The sequence below is a fragment of the Seriola lalandi genome, unplaced genomic scaffold (genome assembly GCF_002814215.2).
Source record: "Seriola lalandi dorsalis isolate HSWRI2012SDOR001 ecotype SW California unplaced genomic scaffold, Sedor1 jcf7180002054349, whole genome shotgun sequence".
NCBI lineage: Eukaryota > Metazoa > Chordata > Actinopteri > Carangiformes > Carangidae > Seriola > Seriola lalandi.
In genome coordinates this window covers 45,173-72,685 of record NW_019524902.1, presented here as the reverse complement: position 1 = coordinate 72,685, position 27,513 = coordinate 45,173, and the positions used below count along the sequence as shown (strand labels likewise).

At 42.2% G+C, this 27,513-nt stretch overlaps 1 protein-coding gene across 2 annotated transcripts; it reads right to left on the bottom strand.

Moving 5' to 3' along the window:
- spen (spen family transcriptional repressor) lies at positions 1-27,326 on the bottom strand. 2 transcript variants are annotated; one of them, XM_087174413.1, is made up of 15 exons: positions 26,986-27,326; positions 23,911-24,231; positions 16,133-16,747; positions 12,757-12,914; positions 12,419-12,619; positions 12,168-12,319; positions 11,942-12,067; positions 11,683-11,796; positions 11,476-11,589; positions 11,265-11,365; positions 3,313-11,137; positions 2,865-3,209; positions 2,576-2,770; positions 2,239-2,415; positions 1-2,116 (listed from the first exon to the last, which is right to left on the bottom strand). In XM_087174413.1, exons 1-15 carry the CDS (start codon positions 27,066-27,068, stop codon positions 1,985-1,987), a joined length of 10,659 nt encoding a protein of 3,552 aa, XP_087030539.1. In that variant the 5' UTR covers positions 27,069-27,326; the 3' UTR covers positions 1-1,984. The 2 variants fall into 2 exon arrangements, with proteins under 2 accessions (XP_087030539.1, XP_023263613.1); XM_023407845.2 differs by having other exon boundaries at positions 2,239-2,397; positions 26,986-27,324.
- Positions 27,327-27,513: the final 187 nt, after the last annotated feature.

Below are 27,513 nucleotides of genomic sequence, written 5' to 3'. Positions count from 1 at the left end.
TCAGAGTGACTGACCATTTAATGATCTTCAGAAGTAAGTTAAACAACAATTTATTTTACAGTTTAAAATGTCCTCATGGAGGAACAGCAAAATACACTCAAAATGAAGATTGATCAAAAGACAGTTTTCATATTAATCACCGTTTTAAGTTTGTTTTTTGTATTTTCTTCTCATTTGTTTATCAAAAATTATAAGTGCCTTCAACATAACCATGAGAGTATTCAGCTTGCAGTCATAGAAATATTTACACCACAAAACTGACAAGCATGGTTTTACTTTCAGCATCGGTTTTCACACACCTCATCTCCTGTCTCTTTCAGACTGCTTTGTTTTGTTGCACAAAACAAAAATAAGGACCCTGAAGAAAGACAATTATAAAGGGGAAAATACACAAGAGCACAGATTAAGGACATTAGTATTTACAGCTTGGCTCAAGGACACAGTTAAGGGAAGGGATGGAGACAGATGATCAGCACATCCATTAGCGGCATGATGTCAAGTTCAAGTCACATTCTTTGCCTTTATGATTTTACTTTACCCTTTAAGATTTGAGAATAAAGCATGCTATAGCAGATCTGTCATGAAGTCACAGCTTAAATGACCTCAGGATGCAGAGAATGATTTCCAGACAGCAGGGGGCAGTAGAGGACCACATCACGGAGAAGGAAAATGGGAGTACAAATGGAAAAGGCAACCCCGACAATACAATACAGTGGTTCCTTCAAAATGAGGATACAATTTCAAAATGTAAAAGCACTGTAGTAACAGAGTTGGGTTGATGAACAATACCAAAAAAAAGGAATCAAGTCTGCCCTCTGAGTGGCAAAATACAAAGTCACATATGAAAATAGGTTCTGATCAAATTTTGTTTTAGATACATTGTGTGTGTTGAGCGTTTGCAAAAGACATTTTGGCACAGAATCAATTTAAAAAATATTTTTTTTGTGAATATCACTCCTGGATCCCGTACAGATCCTTCCCACCATTCCCCTTCATGCCCTTGCCCAAAGAAAGAGAGAACGAAAGAAAGAAAGAAAGAAAGAAAGAAAGAAAGAAAGAAAGAAAGAAAGAAAGAAAGAAAGAAAACACTGAGATTTGATGATCTGTCTTGTAAAATAATTCACTTGGTCTCTCCACATTGCTTCAGTCTTTAAATATTTATAATATTTACAGTTTCACAATTGTCCACAATACCCTTAGGCTTAAAGAAGATGCAAACAAAAATAAACAAATTAAATATTCTTTATATAGTCCCCTGTTGAGGCATTGAGTGTAAACTGTACAACTCTAAACGTCCCCTCACGAGTTCCTGGGGTAGGGAACACCTCGGGATGGAGAGTTGAGTCCGGAAATGAAGTAGAAGTTGGCTGATGGTGAAGGAGCAAAAGCAGTATGACTGATCAGGCTGAAATGATTCGTGATCATTTTCCAGGCAATGATTTTTCTTTTATCTTGCGCAAGCATGGCTGATTACGAGAGTATTTCCATAACATGTATCATATTATACTCAAATCTGTACAGAGTTCACAATTTTTTCCTTAACATAGTGCAATGACTTCTCACATCGTTTGTCTTTAAAAAAAAAAGAAGAAAAAAAAAGAAAACACAATCACTTTTATGAAGGTAAAAAATATCCCATAGGAAGGTCTCAATCCATAGCTTTATGAATGCTATGAATTACAAAAGGCTATGCACAACACCTCCAAAAAATGGCAAAAATGAAATGAGTAATCAGAAATGATCATCAAAAATCCCCGTTTGACCATTCATATCCTCTCCGTAAAGGTATAGTTTTTGGAATTCAATGTCGTTGGGTGACTTAAGGACTCGGTGAAGTGAAGGAGAAAAAGGTGAGTGCATGCTAAATTAGATTTTTTAAAAAGTCAAACTCATAAAAATATGAGGCAATTCCAGTTTACAAAACTGGACGAGTCCAAAAGGGCTGGTGTTGGCTTTGTTCAGGAAAAAAAAAAAATGGAGGTAATCAAACAGAGGCAATGACAATCATGAGGTGAGGGGAAATGCTGGAGATGCTGTTGAGAAGGTCTGGTGCCAGGCGCGAAAGGTGGCTCTCCGAGAATTCACACGGCGGGAAAATCTGCACCACATAAGCTGGCTGTGAATCCAAAGATGAAAATAATATGATGAGAGAGGGAACAACTTCCTCATGAATTACATTATGAAACAGACTAAAACTAAAACTAAAAAGAAAAGAAAAGTAGTTAAAGGACAACAGACCTGATTAGAGCCAGGGTTGGGAACATTGATGATTCCAGCTGCCTGTTTGGCTTGCAGGTAGGTGATGAAGCCGCTTTTCAAGGCTTGGGTTTGACCAAGGACGTCTTCTTGGTCTCGACCACAGGGTAGAGCCAGTAGCAAACAGTAGTCATTCTCCACCTGCCATGAACGATAAGCCTTTATCATAAATGTAAACATAAAACACACCCTTAGAACAAAGATAAATGCGTCAGTTTGATCAAGCGTTTATCAAGTTATTGGGTAGAATCCAGACATTCTCAATCGAGTCTTCATATTGATTAAATTTTAGACGCTGCTGCTCAAAGGTAATACTCACGGTCATTCTGCGTGCCACACTGTCCAACTGGGAAGCCTCAAGCCTCATTCTCTGGACAATACGGAGAAGAGGACCTCCCTCTGGGGGCGGCAGAGAGCGCTGGGCCAAGATGGTGTTGCCAGAAACAAAGTGCAACTGGACAGCCGCCTGGTCGTTCTTCAGTGCCAAGAGGCCTTGCCATACTATAGGATATTTCTGTGCAAAGAAAACAGATACAGTTATTAAACCTATTTTTCTCTATGGTATTGTCTTGAAAAAATGTATTCTGCTGGACCGTCTGTCTTCCTACCGTCAAAAGCTGCACCATGTCAATGGAACGGTGGCCTGAATGTTCCATCTTAGCATCAGGCCGTGGCTGCAGTGAACTTGATGGCGGTACCACTGGCGGTGGCGTTGGCAGAAAGGCTGGCGGGCCTTTCTGTAGAGATAGATCTGGCTTGTGAGTAAGACTCATGGGGGACGTCATGGGAGACTGGTATGAGGGTGAGACCGTATCTCCTGCTATTCGGGAAATGTGTGAGAGGTCAGACGAGGTAGCATGGCGAAGATGGGAACTCTCAGGCTTGGAATCACTTCCTCCCCCATGTGACTGAGACATTTTAGCCCTGTGACCCAGGTCAGGCTCTGGAGGGACCTGATTAAGAAAACACATTACAACATCCAGTTATACATGCTACATAAGAAAAATGCAGACATATTTGCATAAAAGCACAGATAATAAAAGTATATCAAGTGACCTGTGAAGATGTAATGCCTTGGTTAGCCAGGCCGTGTCCCGATGATGGATGTCCTGGGAACTGAGATGGGAAGCCCCGCATGTCCCGATATACTGGAAAGGAGCCTGCACCTCCTGGATGCATCAGCTGAACCCCATGAGGGTGAGGAGACACCATGACAGGACTGGATGCATGGACTGCCCGGATTCTACTTTCATTGGAGGGTGGATGGATCAGCTTTCCTTCAAGTGGTTTGAGAGAGTCTTTTGCAGAAAGTTCGATGGCCTTCCCCACAATAGGACTCTTTGTAGACCCAGAGATGTTGCTTGAAGCCGTTGTAGTCTCTGAGCTGCGTGACTGTCTTGCTTCTGCAGCAGTCTGCTCTCCCAGTTGCTGGTGCATGAGGATGCGCTGGTGCATGTCTCTGTATTGGTCCATGCGTATGCTTGGGTGGAGACCTCTGTGATCACTGTGAATCATCATTACATCTGACTGGAGCTGTGGCACTGATGTTCTACTAAGGGCTTGGTTAAAGTGTCTGGGGTCTTCTTCATTTACACTGCCGCCGCCGCCACCACCACCACCACCTGACACTGACCCCTGGGGACTTGAATGAGACTGCAGTACCATATCTCGGATGACATTAGGCTGCGGCGTGTTCGCGCGCTGTGGAGGCCCTGGATGGGAAGAAGACAGGGAGTCACCTCGCCTTCCGTAGTTTATCCCAGACATTGGTGGGGTGTTCATCCTGGCTTCGTGAGTCATTGACTGGGTGACACTGTGAGGCTGAATTATGACGGATGACTGTTCAGAGTGCGGGTGATGCATACTAGAATGATATGTAGACATTGGTGGCATGCCATGACCCAGAACGACAGACGTTCCAATGGGAGAACCACTCGGAGGACAGGCTTTGACAAAGGGTGAAGGGGAGTGAACAGTAGTCCGTGGAGACTGGGGTTCCTGTTTGAGGTGTAGAGCTGACCGATCAGTTGGTATGCCAGGGCTGGGGCTCATGCGGGTTCCAGATAGTGATGGGTGGTGTGGACTCATGACTGGGCTGAGGTTAGACTGCTGAACAGCTTTGCCAATATCCATCTTTTTCGGTAGAGATTCTGTCACCAGTCCTCTCTTGCTTTGCTGCTGCTGTATCACAGCTTGGTTGTACATCAAGACTTGAGGAGAACTGACCGGCTGTTGGAACATCTTTACCACACCACCCTGGGATGCTGTGTGATATGGAGCGTCAGATTTGTCACACCCAAGACTCTCCTGCTTGGTGCTGGAAATGACAGGTTGAGAATTATAGGACTGGCCTGTCAAGAGGACCCCTGTGTGCCCATAAGCTGTAGGAGTTGGGGCTGCTTTTGGGGTAGGCGACTGGGATGATGTGATGAGTGGCTCTTGCTTTATCTGAGTTTTGGACACAGATTGCTGAAACTCTATATCACCAGCACTAGCTTGAGGGATTTGACTAATTTTGGCTCTCATCCTGTGAGGCCCTTCAGTCTTCTGACCCGAATAACTCAGCACAACAACACCCTCTGATGTATTGACCCTTAGGCCTGGACTGGAGCCTGTACTGTAGGGAGTGGTCTCAACAACCGAGCGCCCTCTAGTCCCATCTTCTACTATATCCATGCCATGGTAGCGATTATTCTCATTGGAGTTTGATCTAAATTTTTGCTTGGGAATAGATAAGCCAATGCTTCTGTTGCTAAGTGAAATTCGAGGAGTTTCCTCTGTATCATAAGGCATTGGAATTCGACTTATTACTGAGGTAGCAGGAGAAATAATTGTATGCTGGGCCTTCTCTCCGCAGTTCTGCTGGGACTCTGTCAATGGTGACGGTTTGTGGTGTATGGGCTGGATAGGGAAAGGTGGTCTTTCTTCGGGATGTAACTGTCTTGAACCCATTGTATCAGAGCGATTTTCATTTTCTGACATCCGTGAAGAATCGGACAGTGCAGATGTCACCATAGTGGTAGGTATAGAATTGCTGTTTGACGCAGATACGTATTTGGGTTCCATTAGGATTTTTCTTAAGGTACTAGAACTGGGGTCAATATCTGAAGCCTTGGTGTCGGGAGGCATTGGGGGATTAGCTGAAGGGGTTACAGAAGGTGGTACAGAAGGAGTTACCACTGTGACGTGACATGAAGGCGCAACATAGATTCTACTTTCTTCAGACCTCTGAGGCCAGTCAGGTGAAAGTGGCATTTTGGCCGGCCTCAGCAGGGGTACACTGTACTGGGATACAGCCTGTGGGCGAGCAGGAGCAGGGGCAAGAGTAGGGGTAGATGGCTCTGCTGCCTGCGGATGCTTTTTACAACTGGAGATGTTGCTTGTACCAGAATGAAAGGCAGATTCTTTGGGTACAGGCTGTTCAACCTCGGGCTGTTCCGCCTCTTTGGGCGTGTCTACGGTTATGGCACTTGTAACGTCACGCCTACAAGTCGCAACAGCGGTGACCACAGAGGCTGCTGCAGTTGCCCCTGCTGTAACTGTAACTGCTTTTGAATTAATAGTTTCTGGGTCTTCTGGGATTGACTCGGGTAACTTGACTGGAGAGGGCTCCGACTGTGAAACCTCTTCAGGAGTATCCCCTTTCTTGTTAGCTGAGCCTTTGCGACTTCTTGACTTCTTCGGGGTTTTTGCTCTGAATTTGCCTGTTTTCTTGGGTGTTTCAGGTCGAGGGGGATCTTCAGCTGCCTTAGCCTCTGTCCCTGGCCCCTTTGGGCTGGGTGTTAGAGGACCATCATCTGAGTCTGCTGCAAGGATACTGTTGATCACCATGTGTGTTTCAGGTTCCATTATCTCATTGGAGGAGGGGGATATCAAAGAGTCAGGGGTAGGAATAAGAGCAGTGTAAGTAGGAGCAGCTGTGAACCCATCCGCATCTCCACACATTTCTTCAGCTGTAATGGAATCAATAGCAGCAGCGAGTTCAGTTTCACTTGCAGGATTAGCTCGCTTTTCCTCCTCAACCTCAGCTTCTGGCTCCACTACGACAGGAGGTATTATGGCAGGCTGCTCTGAAGGTGGTTCTTTGTAGGGCCGAGGAAGTTGCTCAACTGTAAGTTTGGCAATATTTTCAACTGCCTGCTCTAGTTCCATCTGCCGTGCTAAGAGAGCAGCTGGATCAGCAGGAAGTTCGGGCTCTGATAGAGTATCTTCAATTTCCTGTATGCCAAGCTCTTTTGAATCGCTTGTCACCTTTGTTTCTTCAGTCTCTTCTACAACTGTCTTGGTCTTTGTGATAGCAGGAGCTTCAAACGACTCGGGCTCTTCATCCTCTGAACGCAGTAAACCTTTTACGTCATCAACGCTTACACGGATCTCAAGATTTTTTAAGCTGTGCGATTTATCATCAGTGATCTGCTTGGTGTTTCTTTTCAACCTTGGTGTTTTCATTTTGACACTCTTTTCTGGTTGTCTTCTCTCCGAGGAGCTGGTGTCTATCTTTTCACCATCAGGAGATTTCTTTCCACCAGAATCTTTTAAATCTTTTTCATTTCTTTGGACTGGTGGGCTTGTGCTTTCCATTTTTTCTGGTAATTTTATAAATGGGTCTGAATCAGCTTTAGGCTTAAGCTCTGACTCATCATGACTTGCCAGATCAGCTTGTTCAGCTGATGCTGCAGTACCACCAGACTGTTTCTCTATTTTACTTCCTTTCTTGTTAACGGGAGCAGGTGAAGTTAGGGGTATTTGTTGTATTTTCTGGGTGCGGGGTGATCGCCATCCCTCAGAGGCTTTCACAACCTCTACAGTACCTGAGGTCTCTTTAACTTCTGTGTCTTCTTCCATCATTTTCTGCTGATCCCCTTTTACTGGTGATGCATCCTCACTTCGTTTGATGCCTCTCTTAGGTGGACGTCCTCGCCTAGCATTGGTGGATGGAATTTGAACATCTTGCTGGATTGGTTCTTTGTCAGCACCACGTTTGCGCATGGAGCGCGATGTCTCAACAACCTCTTTGCCAGCTTGGTCGTCATCGTGTAGCGTGGCGTAGACTGACCTTACATTCCTGCGACGTGTCCTCCCATGGATCAAACTTGACTCAAGGTTTTGTTCAGAATCTGAAGCATGAATTGGTGACTTGGATGTGGTTTTAGACTCAAATGATGCTTTTGGTGCTTCTGCTCGAGGAGATGAGGCCCTTTTGAGTTTCTCTCTGTCAATCCGTTCACTCTTTCGCGTCGCAGGTTTCTCAGTGGCAACATTTTGGGAAGGCTGGGAGGTACGCAATACTGACAGTGGTTTTGCCCTTTTATTCTTGGGCTGTCTGCGGTTTGGTAGCGGTTTTATTTCAGCCTCTAGCTCTGGCATACATGCCTCACTATCGGTCTCAGTCTTTTGAGATTCCTCAAAGTGTTTTGTTTCTTGATTTTCTATTTTAGGTTCTGCCTCAATTTCAGATTTTTCTTCAATCTTTGGATAGTCGGAGTAAACTAATTCTGCAGTCTCCCTTACAAACGCACTTAGGGAACCACCAGGAGTCGGAGGCTTCTCTTCCACAAGAGGATTATGTTCCACTGCCAAACTATCACCAATTTTCACTTTGGGTTCATTTAAGTCTACTTTTGTTTCCATTTCATTTTCTGGTTCTGAAAGGGCAAGTGGAGATGTCAGGGTTAGCTTAGGAGCAACTGATTTGAAGTCTTCCATAGGAAGAGAACGAGGTGGAGACACCTCAAGAACTTGCTCCACTTTTTCTTCTTTGACAATTGACACAGGTTGATCCGAGGATGGAGTTAAAACTTCTTTCTTTTCTGGTGACATTTCTTTAGGGGAATGAACAAAGGGTGAAACAGACAAGGTTAACGTGGGGCTGGCTGATTTGTCTTCAACCTTCAATACTGGCTCAGTTTCCTTATCAGACAGCACATTATCACAATTCTGCACTTCATCTCTTTTAATCTCTGCCACCAAAGAATCATTCTCATTATCAGGTGGGGGGTGATCCTTGTCCTTTTGTTGCTGAAGCTCCAAAAACCGACTATGGAACAGCACTATGGGCTCCTGTGGGATGTCACCTCCCCCAGATTCAGGTTGTGACTCAGTAGCACCTGGCTTACCAAAAGGTCTACCAATTCCAGTTTCTAAATCTTGGTCTTTACGTTCAAGATGCTGCAAACGCCGGGAGTCCTGCTCAAAGATTGAGCTGTGCAGGAAGCGAGACGCAAAAAGTTCCTGACGCTCTTGGTCCTGCGGCTTAAGCTCCTCCTTTTTATCATGCAGCTTATCATCAGAGTCGGTACGAATCTTCTTCTTTTTCATATACCAAGAAGGAATAGGTCGAGGTGCTAGCTCTACCTTGTCCTTATCTGAACAGCTGTGGGAGGTCGGAAAGCGTGAGGGAAGAAAGGACCAATTATCTTCCCTGGAGGAATACAGCGTCTTGGCTCTTTCAAGGAGTGCTTTTGTATCAGGAGTTATAGTTTTATCTAATGCAAAAGAATAAAACTTATTCTTTTCCAAAGAGCCTGAAAGCTTCAGGTCTGTCATCCTCTCGTCACGTTCCCTGAGTATATAAGACAAGGAACTATTGGACTTGGGAGAGATTTGTTTGTTTTCTACATCATCATCTGAATCAGACTGCACTTCACCGGGTTCTAAATCCTGGCCGAGGCGTTTGCGGATACTCTCTCGTTTTGCAATATCACTTTGGAAAGTCATTTCCATTCTAAGTGAGTCAGACTTGATCCTTCTTTCCCAACGTTGCATTAAGTCCTCATCACATCCAAGCAATGTGGTCTTAAGTTTTGGGAGATCAGTGTCAGAAGTCTGAAAATGTCTGGCTGTCAGACCCAAACTGTTTTTTATTGACTCCGCGTGTGAAAATTTATCATCTGTTGTTGGAGAGGATTTTCTTTCTTTGTTAATGACTGACACTGGGATCGGGGCAGTTTCATCTTCTTCATTTGCAGAAAAGTGACTCGTCCCTATCGAGGATGTCATACTTTGATAAATGACCTCATTCAACTTTTGTGAACTTGCAAAACTTTTTGTGGTGGATAATTCAAAGTCAAAATTCTCCAATTTCTTTCGTTTACAGGAAGAGAAGTCATCATTGGCTATATCCTGAATTGGTTTCCCAATATCATGCATGACATAATCCTTTTCAAAGTCAGGAGTCTCATCACTTGGTGGGTTTTCAAACTTGACTAACTTATCGGGATCTCCAAGCTTGGGTCGAAGCCATCGACTCTGTTCAATTTGTTTTGTGCAGATATTAGTGTGGTCAATATGCACAAAGTGTTCATCTCCATCATCAGAGTCTCTACACTTCACTCTCCCTTGTTCGTTTTCAAACAAAACATGTTTGTTTTGTTCTTTTAATTCATCCAAATCTAGACTGCCGTCATCTGACATCTTTGTGAGGCTGGAGCTGTTTTCACTTTTTGAGCCCTCTAAATCTATTTTCAGGTAGGTAGTATCTAATTGATCTGTAGAGTCTTCAGTTAGCTCCCCTAGCCGTGAATGGCGCTCCAAAGACAGGCCTACAGAGTTGCTTTCACAGTCCTGTCCATCTTTAGGACTGTTAACTGAGGCCATCCGGACGCATTTTTCCTTGTGGTGTTCCTTTTTATGCATCCCTTTTATCAAAAGGTTCTTATCCAAATCAGTCTCCTTAGCATTATTCCATAGTTTATGAAGTCCAGGTCTACCAAGGTCCTCCTCACTAGTTCTCTTTTGTCGATCAATTTTCCCAGAGTCTTCGAAGCGCCTTTTCCGTGCAGCTAAACGGTCAATATCCACAGAGACACCGCTGTCAAATCCCATTTCAGATTTTCCATGTTTTTTGGATTTGATTTTAGCATCCTTGTCAATAACCTCCACTAAACTGTGCATATTCTTGTCTCTGGGCACCTTTCCGTGCTTGGAGATATCACCCTTTGATGGTTCTGAGCGAAACGGAGGACTCCTCTGGTCAGCTGAAGGTGATGCCAGTCTAGGACTGTCACTCCCGCCCCTAGGTATCTGTTTCTCATGGATAGCATGACCAATCAATTTTCCTTCTTTTTCTTTCACACGTGTTAATTGCACAACACAAGGCAGAAGGTCTAGCCGTCCTTTGCTCGAGCTTTCCTTTGGAATTTTACTGTTTTTAGTGCGAAGGACAGACTCAGGGCTAACGTCTCTTTCAAGCTCAGGTTCCGTCTCACATGCTTGGATAATAGGTGATGCAACCTTGAGCTTCTTAAGCCTCTGTTTTTCACTTTTGTCCTTGTCCCCTCGATCCTTACATGCAGCCCGCTTCTCCTTTTCAACCAAGTTCCCTCTGTCTACTTCAAAGAGTCGATCTTTCTCAAGTTTGTCAGTTTTATTATACCTTTCAGAGCGTGCTTTTTCAAGTTTTTCAAATCTGGGCGGAGAGATTGAACTGCAGCTGCCACTTCTGTCAGAAGACCGACAACATATACGGCGATCTGAATCACTCGGTATCCTCTCAGAGAGTGAAGGAGACGCAGTGGGGCTAGCAGGGCGACGAGAGGCTATGTGAGATGGGCTTTGGCTACGCTCAATGGTCCTCCTCCCATGATCGCGCCCACGATCCGTTTCAAAGCGCTCCCTCTCTCTTTCACGTTCCCGTTGCAAATAGCTGTATTTGCGAATGTCCTGCTCATAAGGGTCGGCTCTGTATTCCCGATACTCCCGGGGGTCTTCAAAGTATTGTGGATCATAGTAATCTCCCTGATACGGGTCCCACTCGGTGTAGAACTCCCGACTTCTTGCAGGGTATTTACGACGTGGATCTTCAGTATATGTTCCTGGTGTCCGTACATTTTCATAATATTGTCTTTCTGCTTGAAATTCATATTGAGTTCGTCGATCATCTCTGCCAAGAAATAAATGCGAAAGAAGAAGCTGTAATTTCATCATACTTTGGAATCAATAACTTTAGTTTTAATATTAAGGTAGTATTGACAAAAAATATATATATTGTTTAAGCAATCTACACAAACCTTCTTTCAGAGAGAATGTCATAAAAGTCTCGGATATCCTGTCCAGATGCCTGCATTGAACGATAGAAAGCCATCTGACTTTCCTGATTGGCAAAATCCACCTAAAAAACAAACAAAAAGATAAGTTTTTAGAGCCTGTCAGACATTATACACATACAAACATTATAATATAACAGAGCCCCATTTCAGGGCAGAGCTGTGTTTCACTTGCCTTGATTTTACTGCCCCCTATCTTCCACCCTTTTGTGTCTTTGACAGCGGCTTGTGCATATTCGATGTTGTTATACAGGATGAGGGCCATTCCTTTCATTCTGTCAAACACAACCTGCGGAAGAGAGAGGAAAAACAGAGTCAGAAGGTGCCAAGAAGTAAACAATGGGCAATTTATGAGGAGGAAAAAAAAAATAAACAGACTTACCTTGACAACATGTCCATAGCGGCAGAAATGACGGGTAAGAAACTGCTCAGTTGTATTTGATGCTAATCCATCCAACCAAACACATGTCGTAGGCATACTCTTTCCAAAGCCCAGCTGAAAGAGGAAGGAAAACATGTCAGATTGCAATTATTTTAACTTAAAGAATCCAAGAGTTCAAACAAATTGTGCTCATAAATAAAACCGTGTAGTGCTAGTGTAAAGACAAGACTTAAAATTAAATTAAAATGAATATTCTCACCTTCAGTCTGTTGTTACCGAGGTACTCGCCATCCATCTTCTTTATGGCCTTGCAGACACTGGCAATGTCGCAGTATTGAAGAAAGGCATACTGTGGGGCTCCATTTACCTTCTTAATGTCAATGTCCTTTACACATAATGAAAACAAAAATATGTTGTCAGTAAGTGTGGTAATCTCAAACTGTGCAGCATGTGCAACCACCGCATATGGACAAAAATCAACCTACCACTATTTCTCCAAAGCGCTGGAAGATGTTAAGCAGATCATGGTAAGTGGTGGTTTTCTCCAGGTTTCCAATGAATAATGTGCGTGTGGCCTTCGGATGAAATTCATCTATCCTCTCGTCCAGGGGCCGAAACTCATTCTCACTTTCTGTCTCTGAAAAATAAAGTTCTCATCATGACCTTGTGCAATTTTGCCAATCATCATGTTTTTTTTTCTGTGTGCTACAGTACAGTTTTTAAGATCAGAACGTACCGGGGCCGTTCCAGGCTGTAACGTCAATTTGCATGCCAAAAAAAAGCTTCCCCTTTGATGCGCCAAGGGCTTTCTCTTGGTCCTCTTGCTGGCGGAAAAACACAAGTCCATAGCGTTCCTCTGAAGCTCCGTGGATTTGTACAGATGTGACCTTTCCATGTTTCTTAAATTCATGGAACAAACCATCCTTCAGGCTTGTATCTGTAGTAAATACATCAAATGTTTTATTAGGTATGTGTATTTTAAAAGAATAACCAATTAGTAATGATTTTCAATAAAAATGCAACATATAAAAAGCTCTTCATTACTGAATACCACAGGAGGACCTTGTAACTAACCTGTAGAGCGCACTGGAAGATTTTGGACCTTGATGCCAAAGCTTTTACGTGGCTCATCCTTGTCAAGGGAGGACAAAGGAAGTGCTGAGGGTGCAGGAACAGCAGCAGACTGCACTGAACGTGCCGGGGAGTCATCACTTGAACTACTGCTAGAATCACTGTGGCAAAAGAGGAACATGGACTTAGAGGAAGAAAAAAAAAAAAACCCACTGTGAGGCTTGCAACACCTCCTCACTAACTTATAGATAAAGAGCTGGTTCATTTGTGTCACTGTAACTGGTTGTTCCCTTTGCCTAAACATTATAATACCTAAAAATAGTCATTTATCTCATAAGATCATAAATTGATGCGATATAATAAGTATACTGTAAACAGATATGAATAAACTACAGTGACTTTATTCTGCTAATATCTATATTTCAATGCACAGCCAAGAACAGCAGTTAAATTGTGAGTTTTGTAAAGAAACTCAATTTCTTCTGACAACAGAAAAACAACAGAAATATTATGCACACATTTTAGGTTTAATATATAGTGATGCATTTGCATAAAAGCTCATGCAATGCACTGTGATTGTGTCTTTCTGCTGTTTAAAAGCTGCAATATCTCTCAGCCGAAGAGGAGAAAAACACCCTCCTTTCTCTTCCCCAATTCATATTTATATAGTGCATCTGAATATCAGCATAAATAGATGGATTCGTCAGTGGAAAATTCAAGGACGCTTCATGCATCTTTTTTCTCAAACTATTCCCATGCCTGTCTCAGCTTTCTAGGCCCTCTGCTGTTTGTTTCCTTCTCACTTTCTCCTCCTGTGCTCAGACACTCCCGGAAGTGCTGCTGACGGAGCCTGGCCTGTGGGAGTGGGCAGACAGCCAGCACTGGCCAGAAATTTCCAGTTCCAACTGGATCTCACGGAGGGGGGGAGCCATTGCCCATACAGAGAGGTAGGCAGTGAGAAAAATATACCAGCCGTCTCCTGAAATCCCCCCCCCCCCCAGCACTACCTCGTCAAGCCACATGTGTCGCTACGTGTCGATCAGAGCTTTGGACTCTGACCTAAGGTGAGGCAGTTAAACAAAAAAATAAACCACTGGGCAGAGGTGAGGTGCATTTATACAGTGGAGGAAATCTCATGGGCAGAAATGCTGATGTTTTTAAAACTGCAGACTTGCAGACTCACTTGCATCAGATTATTTTAACCATCTGTAATTTATTCATTGCTTGTGCAGCTACTGCTCAATAACAACAACAACAACAACAACAACAACAACAACAACAACCACCTAAGAAATATATTTACAACAACATCATTTGAACAAACGTAACAACACTCACGGGCTGCACAAAAACAGCTAAACTGGCGTGTCAAATTTAAAACGGAGCTGACACCAGATTGATCGACAGCCACTGTTTGTGTTTGTAGCACCAGAATTAAAACACACTCACAGCATGCCATGAAATCCTAATGACATATATCCAGAGTAATAATAGTAACATTTATTGCTGTTGTAGCCGCGTGATTCGATCAAAGGTTAGGGTCAGGGCGTGTGATTCTATTTATTCCTAAAACCTTTTAAATGCATTTCTAAACTTAGAAGAAAATACTACCTCAGACGACACTTCTTGGACAATAAACAAAGTGGTTAATCATGTGCAAGATAGTTAAAAAGATTCAGTTGTTTCATAAATCTATGGTGATCGATAAGTCACCTGACTGATTGATGCACTGTTTTAGGAAAACAGAAACAACCTCAGACACCACCCTGATGACGAAGGCGATATAGTTGAAGTAAGGAAGGTGTACTGGAGATTCAATTTTGCAAGACATAAGATGGACTTTAATTAAATCCAAAGTATGAACCGCAGTAATAAATCATTCAGATCAAATCTCATAAAACCAAAAAGTTTGTCATTACAGCAGTTACCTGCAACAAAGGTCATTTTCAAAGCTTTAATGCCTATCAGCTTCTCGAACCAGTGAATTCAGATTTTTCATTTGAAAAATTCACTAATGATCAAACAGAAACAGGCAGAGTAGCAGCACTGCTTCAGAGTTTACACATTGACAACTTGTGTTATATTACTGAATTTAAAATGACAGAGCTGGATAATGGAGCTTGTAAGTGATGTCTTCCTTTAAAGCGTGGCGCCCTCTTGTCCATCTCTCAAGGGTTTTAAATTCTCCAGATTTATGGGGATAAAACAAGATAAAGAATCCATGGATATTTTTTTTTCCTGTCATGGTACATCTTCACAATATTTTCAGTAGCACATACACAGATATTTTTAGGATGAAGCATAGAGGTGTGTTCATGTGTCGAAAACAGACAAAGGAAGCCTGTCGTTGCAGCCGTTACAATGAAAGTGAACTTTTGCAATATGCAGTGTTGTCAGTTTTTTCTTTTTTTTCTTTAAATCTCCACAAAGTACTAAAAGTCGATTCCATTAATCAAACTTTGATTTAAAAAAAATAGACCTACTGACACAGTATTAGGGGTTACGATATCTTTAAACAGTTAATGTTATAAACCACAGCTTCTGCACACAGGGATGTTGTGCAACAAAGTGTTCTTAATGGGAGTCCCCACTAACGAGTGACCGACGTCAACTGCACACCTAAGTGTTATTAGCTCGTTGGAAACAACTGGTGTAACAGCTGCAAAAGTCAATAGAGCCAGTGTGGCCATAGATATATGTTGGGGGAAATTGCATTATGTTTAAAAAGAGAAATATGTTAATAGAAATATAGAAATTGATTTAGAGGTTCACATTTTAAGCCCACATGTTTAATTCATCCTTACTGAGGTGGCGTGTGAGTTGTTCCATTGTGGGTTTTGCTGAGTTGTACAAAATTTAGACCAGTGACAACCAAGTTTTCCTTCTTTGCAAAATCTGGAGGGGTACACTTGAAGGAAAACTGTGAAAGCTTAATAAAAACTATCTCAGTAATTCTAGTTAATTAATACACCATGAAATTATGAATAATACAAGATAATATTTATACAGCTCAATAATTCTGTATGAAAGTTTGTATTGTATAAAAGCAAGGACGTTGGATTGCTACCAGGAAATACACCTGAACTAAACATTGAGCCTGTTTAAACCTTATTAAAAATACATTTCCCATCCTGCTTCCACTGTGACCTGGACTCAGGTAAGCAGCAGAAAACAATGGATAGATGAGATTATTGTTCTTCTGAAAAGGTGCAATGAACCTGTTTAATTTTATAAAAATACATTTCACAGTCACTTGAATCAGCGTTCAGACTTTCTTTCTCCACTTACTCTGTGTAGCTCCTGTTCCAAGACCGGGATGTAAACAACAGCCAAAAACAACAACAGCGGAAATCTTGACGGCGAGATTAGCTTGACTCACCTGCCACTCGTGCTGCTGCTGGTACTGCTGACTGAGTCTGAGCTGGAGGAGCGACTGCGAGAGCCCGACCCACTGTGGGAGCGTGGAGGACGTGTGGCCTGACTCGCCAGTCTCTGAGGAGAGGGATTTCGTGAATGTGTCGAGTGCGGAGACCGGCTACGACTGTGGCGGTACGACCGCTCCCCGCGCCGACCCCTGTCCTCCCGGTAAAGGTCCCTGTGAACCACACTGGCCAAAGTAAAGGGTTCCCTGGTGCGAGACTCATAGCGAGGCTCTGGTGTCTCAAAGCGACAGGGGCTCCTGCTGTGGGATCGGTAGAAGCCAACCCCACTGGATGTAGATCCTCCGCTTCCTCCCGTCGTGGCCACTGCTGAGCCACTTGTTCCTGTGTTGCCAGCAACAGCACTGACGATAGTTCCACCGACTCCAGACGACACTGTTGTACCGCTTCCACTGGAGGTACCAGACCCGCTCCCCGCTGTGCTCAGAGTCCTCTCTCTCGCATCGCGATAATAGTCCGTTTCATAGTGTCGCTGGCGGTCGAAGCTGCTACCAGGACGCTCGTGATGTCCATAGGCACTGTGATCATATGCCCGCTCCCGACTTTCAGCAGTCCTAACAAACAGGAAGAGAGAACAACAGCACGTTACACTTACGTTTAAGATGTATAAGATAAGCTGCATAAAATAAGCTGCTAGCATAAGACAGAAGACAAACTAGATTATCATTTCTCCCCGTCTCTTCCTTAATCAGACACATGGGAAGACGGGGCACTAAAGTTTTCTGAGAGGGGTAGTTTCTGAGCGTCTAAAAAGAGAATTATTTACCAGCCTACAAACTGCGCTATAGGGGGATTTAAAAGATTGAGTGTTTGAGACAGCTGAGCATCAGGCCTGGCATGTTTTCTCAGCCTGACTGTTTATGACTGGGAGATTAAACGTATCAGATCCTTCTGCCACCAGACCAACCACATTTTAGGTAACCAACCGTCGTTCATGCATTTCTATCACACTTTGAGCTGTTTACATAAGCTTTGGGATGATTTTGTTTTCAGTTTCAACTAAATACTTGAGGAGCGTATCTTATTGTGAAATGCAACATACTTTATTGAACATAGACAATCAACACGGATCAACGAGAAGACATTTTAAAATAAATGGCATGCACAGAAATCTGCAGCTTATTTCGAAGTTAAACTGCAGGATATAACAGACTTGCACATAGATTTACTTGTAATAAAGGGATTTAAATGAGACATTATGACTTTATAGATTGTTGAGTCATTCTGGTCCTGTAACGTCTGCCAACTATAACAAAAGCTTCTCTTTGAGGCGTTTAATCATTCATCATCTGAGAGGCTTTGTTCAAGGTTTTTTGTGAGGTGACTTATGACGAGCTTTTTGTTTATGTTACACAATTTGACACCAGTTGCTCTCCTGAAAAACAAACTCCTCCTTCTGAGCGTCTTTTATGAAGATGCACATTAGAAACGGTGCGAGTAAGGACATTCTGCTCAGACCTGTGCGCCCTCCATCTGAATAAAGCAATCAGAATTTAATTTGGTAATACGACCGCTGTGTCATTACAACAGTCGTATTACCAAAACTCCCCGTAATGAGCGGGACAGGACAGCAATTACCACTGTTTGAATTCAGATCAAATTATAATCAGAAAATTAGCCGTGATGTTCCAACACGGGGCGGAATATGTTTTAATATAACAACATTTACAAACCCTCATTATACTGTTAATTAGAATAAAAGACTGTGTTTTTATTCTTTCTCCAGTTCAAACGAGGACGGAACAATTCAGGACGGTGCCGGAGTTTCATGGAAAACAAACCTCGACTATCAACATGGTAAAAACATGTTTTTACAACATTTTTTAGAATAATTTAAGTATCATTACACGTGTGTGACACTGTCATATATCTGAGATTATATGTGTGTATATGTTGGTATATATGAGATATCATGGGCTGCAGGTCATGTTTCAGTTGGGCAATCCAAGAATGAGCTCTACTGAGATACATGAACAATTTGAAAGAGTTTCTGCATATTATTTTTAATATGAATGTACATGTACAATCATTGAAAATCAAAGCTAGATGGAAATCCTAAAAGGTGACGTAGTGGTCAAGCCCAGAAATGATGCAGCATGGTTGAGAAAACCAACCGATGTGCACGGCATCTTGTTGGACTTGTGTTCTGATGCTCGAATCATCGAACTGCGACGTTCTTGGTTCGAGTCAGGGCAGGGACAAAAAGGTCCAATGTTCCTGGTACTGGAATCTTTTCAGGTCCTCATTACCTCGTCTCCCACCCTCAATTATTTTCCACAAATGTTCATGGTTCTACTATCCAATTACGACAAGACAGGCACTACGTTTCAACAAAAATGATGATGACTCTCCCGTCTCCTCTCTAGTTTGAGAAAAGAGGTCTGAAATTCATGAAAAATAATCCCAACTGACTCCTTGGATGAGACCCACAAATTTTCCTCGCTCATAATTGACAGAAGCATCAAAATCTTTTTTACTGATTTAGACCCTCAGAGGTGTTTTGATTACCTCTGTGTAAAGATTTCTCTATCTGAATCCTGCCTGCTTGCTGGCGTTTCATGCTGCTAAACTGTCTGCGCCATCAAAAGGTCTGTAAGTACAAATCAAAGACACTTGCAACAAGGAGAAACTTCTGAAGCAGTTTATCTCATTAAAGAGAAGCTGGCAGCAGCTTTTGGTTAGGATTTTCTTAATAGTGGTGCAAATGAGGGCACAATGTGTTTTGTTTTGAATCTCAAACAAATGTTTGTAATTAGTTCCTTCAGTAACACATTGCACATTTTTATAGGCTCTCATTTGTAAAGCTTTTATTTTTAAGATCTTGCAACTTTCTTGTGCTTTTCCAGTTCGACATATGCGTAACGTGGTGTTTCCTCTAGAAACGATCTATTTGCTGTTGTGGATGTACGAATTTGTCAAACGGTTGATGGGGGGGAAACGTCTCTGTTTTTAGGTGCATTTGTTCAATCTGGTCAAAAAAAAAAATGTGTGAGGAACCAAATATGTGAGTTTCCCTAAACAACAGTTACTTGAAAAGAGCTGCCTGCGTTTTCAGTCTGAGCTTTAGGAGCCAACATGGGTTCCACCACGCGCCGACAAAGGGCTGCTGCCATTTCTGTGAAGATATGTGACACAAGTCTCTTACTGTGCATCACTGAGGCCATGTGATGTCCTGAAACGCGATTATGGGATACGTTTCTTAAAGTGCCTAACCTGACCTTTACACTTGACAAAGAAAAAAACATGTTACCTATATTAACGGTCACATTTTACAGTAAATTCTGCAAGGATATATAATCTGATTTATTTATTGATCATTTCTTTTACGGAGCGAAATTTGAAGATTTAAGGGTTTGCAAGACTAGTCAATGTGCATTTATTCGATATTAAGCTATGTTTAAAATTCTGATGTGGCCAAACTGGAAATATTCATCAGGGTAAGAGATGCAACATAAATACAGTGTAATCTGTAGACGCAAGCGTTATTTTCGATGATAAATGGATGTCTTTCATTAAGCCTTTAAACAGGACTCTTTTGCTGTGGGGCACAAGAACAAAAGACTGCATGGGATGCACACACTCTCATGGATCTTAAGAGATAAATTGGTTTAGGAGACTAGCTCTATATGACTGCATTTCAGCATATATAAAAGTACAGCAGGTCAGGGGCAAATTCTGTTTCAGTTTATTTGATTTAATCATCTGTGTGCAGGATTCATGAATAACAGCGATGGCATAACGATGTCTGCTGTGAAATTGATGGATTACCTTGACCCCTAGATGCTCTCGAAAAATGCTAATTTGGTGGCGCAGGCTCAGTCTTCAATAGATAGCCTTCAATTTCACTTCAATTTCACTTTACACAAAACTGCTTCTACATTATTCATGGAGCATAAAAATAATTCAGTTAGACTTTTTTTTGGCAGAATTTCCATCAGTGTTTGATTATTAGTCCGCTCTGGTGCATGCTAAGCACATCAACTGTTTTGGGATTACGTGAACAGCATAATTATAAGGATGCATTCCAGCAGCATGCTAAAAAGGCATCTTATGTGCAGGCTCAGTCATGTGGGAGCAAAACATGTGTTTCAATTTTATTCAAAATGTCCAAAAGAGTTAGAAGCAGTTTATTGTTAAATATCTTTCTGTCATGCAAACAAACAGTTTGACTGTGCAGCTGTGGAGCATCCTTTCTTCACAGGCTGAGGCACAAACCATGGAGCTCGAGTGCAGCAATATGAATAAAATCTTCTATCACAGTGCGTGTCATTTACAATTTACGTCATATAATTAAAAGATTGGGATATAGATTTTTTTTCTGGGAACTCAATAGAAAAATATCTAATGTGAATCGTGTGTTTTTGGTTTATCCAGGAAATTAAATACCTGACCAATCAAGGTAATCCATCAAACTGATGCGGCAATCCTGTTAACCCAGTGTTGCCATAAATCACTCCTGCTCATTGATTCGCATCATTGCCAGCAACAGTCTAATACAACCAGAAATTAAAGGCAAAGCACCAAAGACCAACCAACGATTTAGGAAAAAAAAAAAAAAAAAAATCACTGAAAGGCAACAAATTTCTGCCGTTTCACAGTAATCATCATTTTATTGGTCGACCCTCAAAAGGATCTGCCACATCCTGACTGTGAGTCAGTCAGTCAGGAACCGTGGGTGGATGTTATACATCTCTTTATATACATATTTGCTGACTTACTATGGTCAACTCTATATAGACTATAATAATATTAAGTGTGTGTTATATTTCTCTCACAGTTTTGCATGTGCACCCTGTGGCAGGCTTTACAGTATTTATGTTTTACTCTCCTCCAATAAAAAACAAAAGCTGCCAAAATTTTAAAACAGCATTTAGAAATAACTGGAACAAAAGATAGTAGGGCTGGAACTAATGATTATTTTCATTATTGATGATCATACGGATTATCTTTTTAATTAATCAATCTATAATTTAGACTGTTTTTTTTTTTACCGGTTTTTCCTATGAGCCTTTTGTCCGACCACCACATACCAATTTTATCTAATCTATGTAAAACAGATATAATATACAGATATAAAACAGAGAAAAGATGAAAATCCTCATATTTGTTATTTTGGCTTGATAAGATATAAATAAACAATACATTTTATCATTCTGTCTCTAGTTTTTAAGAGATATTGGGGAAAAATTCACATTGCATTAATTTATTTGCAATTTTTTTTTCAATCTTTAAAATGCATCTTTTATTTTTATGTTATCTAATCCTCTTCTATTTCATTATTATTTCAGATTAGTCTTTTAGCACATCCTCTAGAGTACGCCGCCCTCGCTTTTTACTGCACATATTGCCAATATGAGTATGTGACATGTCTTTGAATCTGTATGTTTGTTTCCACAGCCCAATCTTTGTGTTATATTAAAACAGTGTTGTATATTAAAAAGGGATTTTTTTAATCTATTTTTTTACTTTGGTCCGTCATCAACAACTGCAGTATGGATCTATTCATCATAAGGAGAACGGGGGAAAGGAACTGAAGGTAGGGTCAGGTGAGAGGAAGAGAAAAGGAAAACAATACAAGGTATAGAGTTCTGTATTTAGACACACAGGCAGTAATAATAATAATAATAATAATAATAATAATAATAATAATAGTAGTTTATGTACCAGCTACTTCGGTTAGTGGGGAAAATGGAGAGAGACAGGGGTTCAAACTAGGGGGTTAGAGAGGACAGCTAAAATACACAGGGCAGGACATACCAACCTTTTGAGAGAGTGGTAACTTGACCTATAATTCCAAATACAATCTAGGGAGATAGAACTTTGTGAGCAGAAAAAATGGGCAAAAATGTTGAGTGGAGGGGGAAAAAAACTGAAGCAAAATTGTTCACAATAGAAACGTAATCCTCATCTTCAGGGCAGGGGACCTCATGTGTGTGTGTCCGTTTGAATTAAAATGACGAAAAAAAACTTGGGTCTTGTACGAATCCATGTTGGGACATTTTGTAATGCTGGAAAATGTCTATTTGAGTCCATATATCCATCCAAACGTGTGCAGGGGGGAAGGGGGGGGGGGGAATCAGCGTTGCACTTGAGTCCAGTGAAATAAATGCATGGTATCCAGGAGTCCGTCTTCAGTTGAGTACTGCAGTGTTGACTCCACAACAGCAGAAATGATGGAAGTGATGTAAAAAAAAAAAAAAAAAAATTCAAGTCTTGCATCTTCTTTTGCGAAGTCCTGCACATTCCAGTCAGGCCACACTGTGCACAGCGGTGAAGAAGTCAAATTCCTTTGGTAGAGGGAGGGGAAAAATGGCCACGACAGATTAGGAATAAAGTGGATGGCTCTCAATGGTAATCCAGATTTTTGCTCATTGTAGCACTGTATTCATTCCCAGGGTGGAGAACATTCAGTTTTGAAGCTCGTGGACGCTCATGTCTGTTGTCTATCCGTGTAGTAGAAGAACCCGCATACATGCATGCAGTCCAAACCAGGGCTGAGTCATTGAGAAAACGCAGTTCATGGATGCAATTTAGTTCTCGGATTCTGTGTGCGATTGTATCCAAGGTTTAATTATAGTTCCACATTCAGGAAAGAAGAGATAATCCACAGACATGAGGTGAGGTTTACCTCCAACAGTGAGGATGGCACAACTTTCCAGTCACAATTTCCAGCATTCTTCTTTGAATTGTATGATCCAAACATAGTCCATCTTGGCCCTTCACAAATCTGTTAGTCTCAGATGTCGGAAAATGAAAAAATAATCTCCACAAAAATAAGGCAAGGAAAAAAAAAAAAAAAGAAGTCATTTGCTCACTTGTTTTTTTTTTGTGGTGTCTACTGACTTGGATCACCAGCAGAGGTCTCCCAGCACTCAAATTGTAATGCCCTGATCTCAGATATAATCCCATATAAAACAAAAAAACAAAAAACAAAAACAAAGCACCAAGAAGTAACCCATACCTTTAGCATGATAGCATATCCTTTTGGTGTCTGGCCAGTGTTAATCCAACAGTGGGGAATAAATATCCTGTGTAGGTTATCCACATGACTCCAGCCCACGAGAGAGGTGAACACCTCAGTGAGGTGTGCACGATAATTGAAAACCAAATTAGACTAATCCAAACAATGGTGTCTTATACATATAATGTGTGCTCTTGGTTGTTTTGTTATATGAGGAAAAAAAACGGGTGACATTAATCCATCGAGCAGGGCATGTAACTCCAGATTAGGGGAATCCCAGGGATGGCTGTTGGACCACTCTCTCTTTTTCTCTCTCTCCCTCTCTCTTTCTCTCTCTCTCTCCAGCAATCTCCAATAATCCTGGGAAATTTTTACGATATCCAATCTTTGCCCCGTATTTTCCGCAAATGATATATCCACCTCACAGAGATGTTTAAACTCACAAAGATAATCCCCAACAGCCATTTAAACTATCGACTATTCATTTAAGTAACAGATACACATGTGTACAGAAACGCTCTCACTTAGGGAATATTTCGGTGTCTACCTGTATGAAGTATGAATCCAGGAGCGCTGGCCACGCTCTGAGGACTATAGAGGGGATCCCTATAAGATTTAATTCTTGAGCATGAACTTGTTTTCTCCTCTTTAACCCCCAAACAAGTAAATGAATAGATGGTGGAAAGATGCTTGGAGGTAAGGTGTTTACCAGAAACAACGGTTCCCCCTGCCTTCAGAGAAACTTTGTCCACTTACCCGTCTAGTCTGCGTTCATAGCGTCCATCTCTGCTGTGGAGCGACGTGGGGGGACCATACACGGCCCCCCCTGCCGCCCTTGTGAACCCTGATACATCCCGGCCACGAGAGCCTAAGGACAGACTATCGTCCAGCCCCCTCGCGGCACTAGGAATTGTGCCTGGTTCATTGTAATCAGTGCGCAGGTCTCTGTCCCCCATCTTGTTGATGGCATTGTGAGCCTTCTGAGCACTTTTAATGTCCACAAAATCCACAAAGGCTGCGACTCCACCTTCTGAACCCCGCTTGGGCAGGACCTTGACACTCTCCACACGTCCATATCTAAAGAGAGCAAACAAAAAAACAAAGTGATCACCAGGTTTTCAGCTGCATTTGTGTTTATGAATTGTCAAACAGTTTGAATTTTTTAGTGATAATCATGCAATTTCTCAAATGATGGCACCTTTTCAAACTGCATAGCTCTGAATTCAGTGATGTCAGAGAGAGTGTGTGTGTGTGTGTGTGTGTGTGTGTGTGTGTGTGTGTGTGTGTGGAGGGGTGGGAGGTAAGGTGGCTTTGCTACGCCTATTTTCTGCTCTGTGGTACTTTCTTACAAGGCAACAGTAACCCAGCAACTGGACTTGAAACCTTGGCAAACTGCATGTTAATAAATGCATATATCTTCCAATATTAGCATGTTTTGTGGGAGGAGGGTGTTATCATATGCTTTTAGCACACACATGAGGTTGGGGAAGCATTTACAAAAGGTGTTATTTCCTGATTTGCTGCAAGTGAGTTTAAAAGAAAATAAAAATGCATTTTGCATGTATATATGGCTCTTAATGTTTCACATTTGGTGCATTTTTACAAATACAATAAAATCAATCCTCCCCAAGTTGAAATATAACTGAAGATATAAGTAGTTTTAATAGAAGTATGTGAGGGCAAGTATTCCATTGTTTCCTTAATAAGCCCGTAAAATACAAAATACCTCGCTAAGTGATGGTTGAATTGACTGATGTGAAGCCTATTACACTAAATTTACAAGCCCAGTCAAGGATTACAAAGCCTGTTATCATCTTTATGCGCTGACTATTTCCCCCCAAGAACCTTTCGGGAGTGTGTTTTCGCTGTCCGACAGAGACGGTGGGGTGCCCATAAATTTATTGGCATGCCAGTTCCCAACATTGAACAGCCTCCGACGCCATTTTAGAAAAGCTGTTCACACTGCTTACTCATTCTGCCGTCCCCCATCTTCAATGACTTCTATCACACATTGGGCTGTCATGCACCTGCATACTCTGACTACCTCTGGGTTAACGCTGGAGCTGAGGCAGCATGCTAAAAAAAAGGGACTGGCCGACACAGTTTCCCCTCCGCTATTGCAATAACATGCTGTCAGTCACCACCCCCCCAAAAAATAACGTTACGCACATAATACGGGCTAATGTAAATAAAACGGCACATAGGTGGCTCATTATTGTGCGTTCTGCAAGGCTGCATGAATCAGACACGAACCCCCATTTAGCAGTTTCGCCACTGCATACGTCTACCGCAAATAATGAGACCATGAAAGAGCAAAGCATCAGATGATTATCATCACTTTATGTATTTTACACTGTCGTATGTTGAGGGGTTGCAGGACAATTACGCCTTTCGGTTACAGTTTTGTTAAATAAACATTTAGCAGCTTTCGTCCGATATGGCGACGCATACACAGTCAAAACAACAAACAAAAAAACAAACAAACAAAAAACGCAACGTTGCTCATATAGGTAGACTATGATGTTTTTCAGCAGTCTGGTCTCCAGCACATATGGACGGAGAGGCGGGCTGCTATTTCCTTGACAGCCGAGAAGAGAGGGGCGAGAGCGCGCAGACAATCGTGATAGCCACACGAAAAATTCATATTAACATATTTATTGTGAGGAAGACAACAAAGCCCATTAATGGTGCATGTGTCTGGTCTGCTCAAAGCAAACAAAAAAAGCACAAATGCAGCTCAATTAAAATATGATGATTAAAAACTATAGCCTCTCGATGTGTTGTCTGATTTCCCTTAAAATCAGACCAGGCTGTGCAAGTCAGCAGCTGGGGGAAGCGACGCGGTTCTAATGTGGCAAAGAACCATTTTTTGTGTCCATACGCGCACAAAGTAAACACCAGTAGCCTCCTGCAGCGCTACAATGTTGCATATCAGTTAACACACGGCAGCCTGTTCAATCACAGCCAGCTTGCAACAATGTTGCAGCGTGGATGGCGGCGTGATGTCGCGTCACCTTTGAGGTTCCACTGACTTGGTGTTAAGATTAATTGATCTTAATTAATTGATATATAAAGATTCGACTGTTGCAGCAGCTGCTGTGCACTCTGACAGACAGACAGGTACATGGCGTGCACATTACCCGGACTTTGTTGCACACGTTCGGTTGGAAGCAGTGACCTGACAAAACTCGCAGAGAGTCAAGTGAAACACCGGGTCCCTGATTTGCTCAGGAACCAGAAACACACCGCGACAGACCTCACTGTGTCTGCCAAGGATGCATGCTGGTAAATGTACACGGTGCTGGCAGCTCGTCAGATACAGTCTGAAGTTTGTTTACAATGCTTGTGTAGCTGTAAAAAAATTTTTTTTATTATTTTTTTTTTTTAAATCCTTCTTTACGCTCACCAGGTGCAAAGGTGGACTGCTTAAAAGTCACTACAGCCACACTACACGTGAAAGGACAGGTAAAGTTATCACCTACAGCCTGCAAGTTGGCAATCGTGTCAAAATGGCAAAACCATATGTCCGCTAGCTGCTGTGGCTGAAGCGTGCTGCTGCCCGTTCTCTTTCTATCTGGGCTCAAATGCAGCACAGTGTTGTTGCTTATGGAGGGCTGACAGCACAGTTGCCAAATGGGACTTTGCTACAGGGGAACCTCCTGCTTCATCCCGACTTCACTAAAATGTGACACAACAGAGAGAGAGAGAGATGCTGGCCATGCACTCGTCGTTACTTTACAAAACACACACACATACACACATACATACATACATACATACATACATACATACATACATACACACACGTTGCTCATTAGTGTTTCTACTCACCGCTTGAAGTGCTCAATGATTTTCTCTTCTCGTACATTTTCGGGTAAATTTCCCACCCATAAATGTCTGGTTTCCCGGACCATACTGTGTGCTCCTGCTCCCCGATCATACAGATGAGTTTGCTATGTCCGATTCTTCCCGTGCAAAATAGAAAACGATTGCAAAATAAACGCCGGACAACAGAAAAAATACTCGGCGCAAATCATTGACTGGTCGTTGTGACCCAATGTAAACCATTAGGTTGAATCCCCACACGCTGTTTGATACTCTTCACTGTTAAAGCGCGATCTTGCACCTCGTGAACGCGCTCCGGACTGTTCCCGTGACTAGGCGCGTCCCTGACACCATGCGACCTTTGGATGTCGAAAGAAAGCATGTAGCTTCCTAAAAAGATGCAGCAACTTCGCTTGTAATGAGAGGCGCACAGCGCAGGCGTGGCTTTGTGTGTGAACTTCTTTTTTTCTCCCCGATGAGATAGTCGCCCTCCACTGCGCATGCGCGAGAAAACCCCTGGTTGACTGTTGGTGC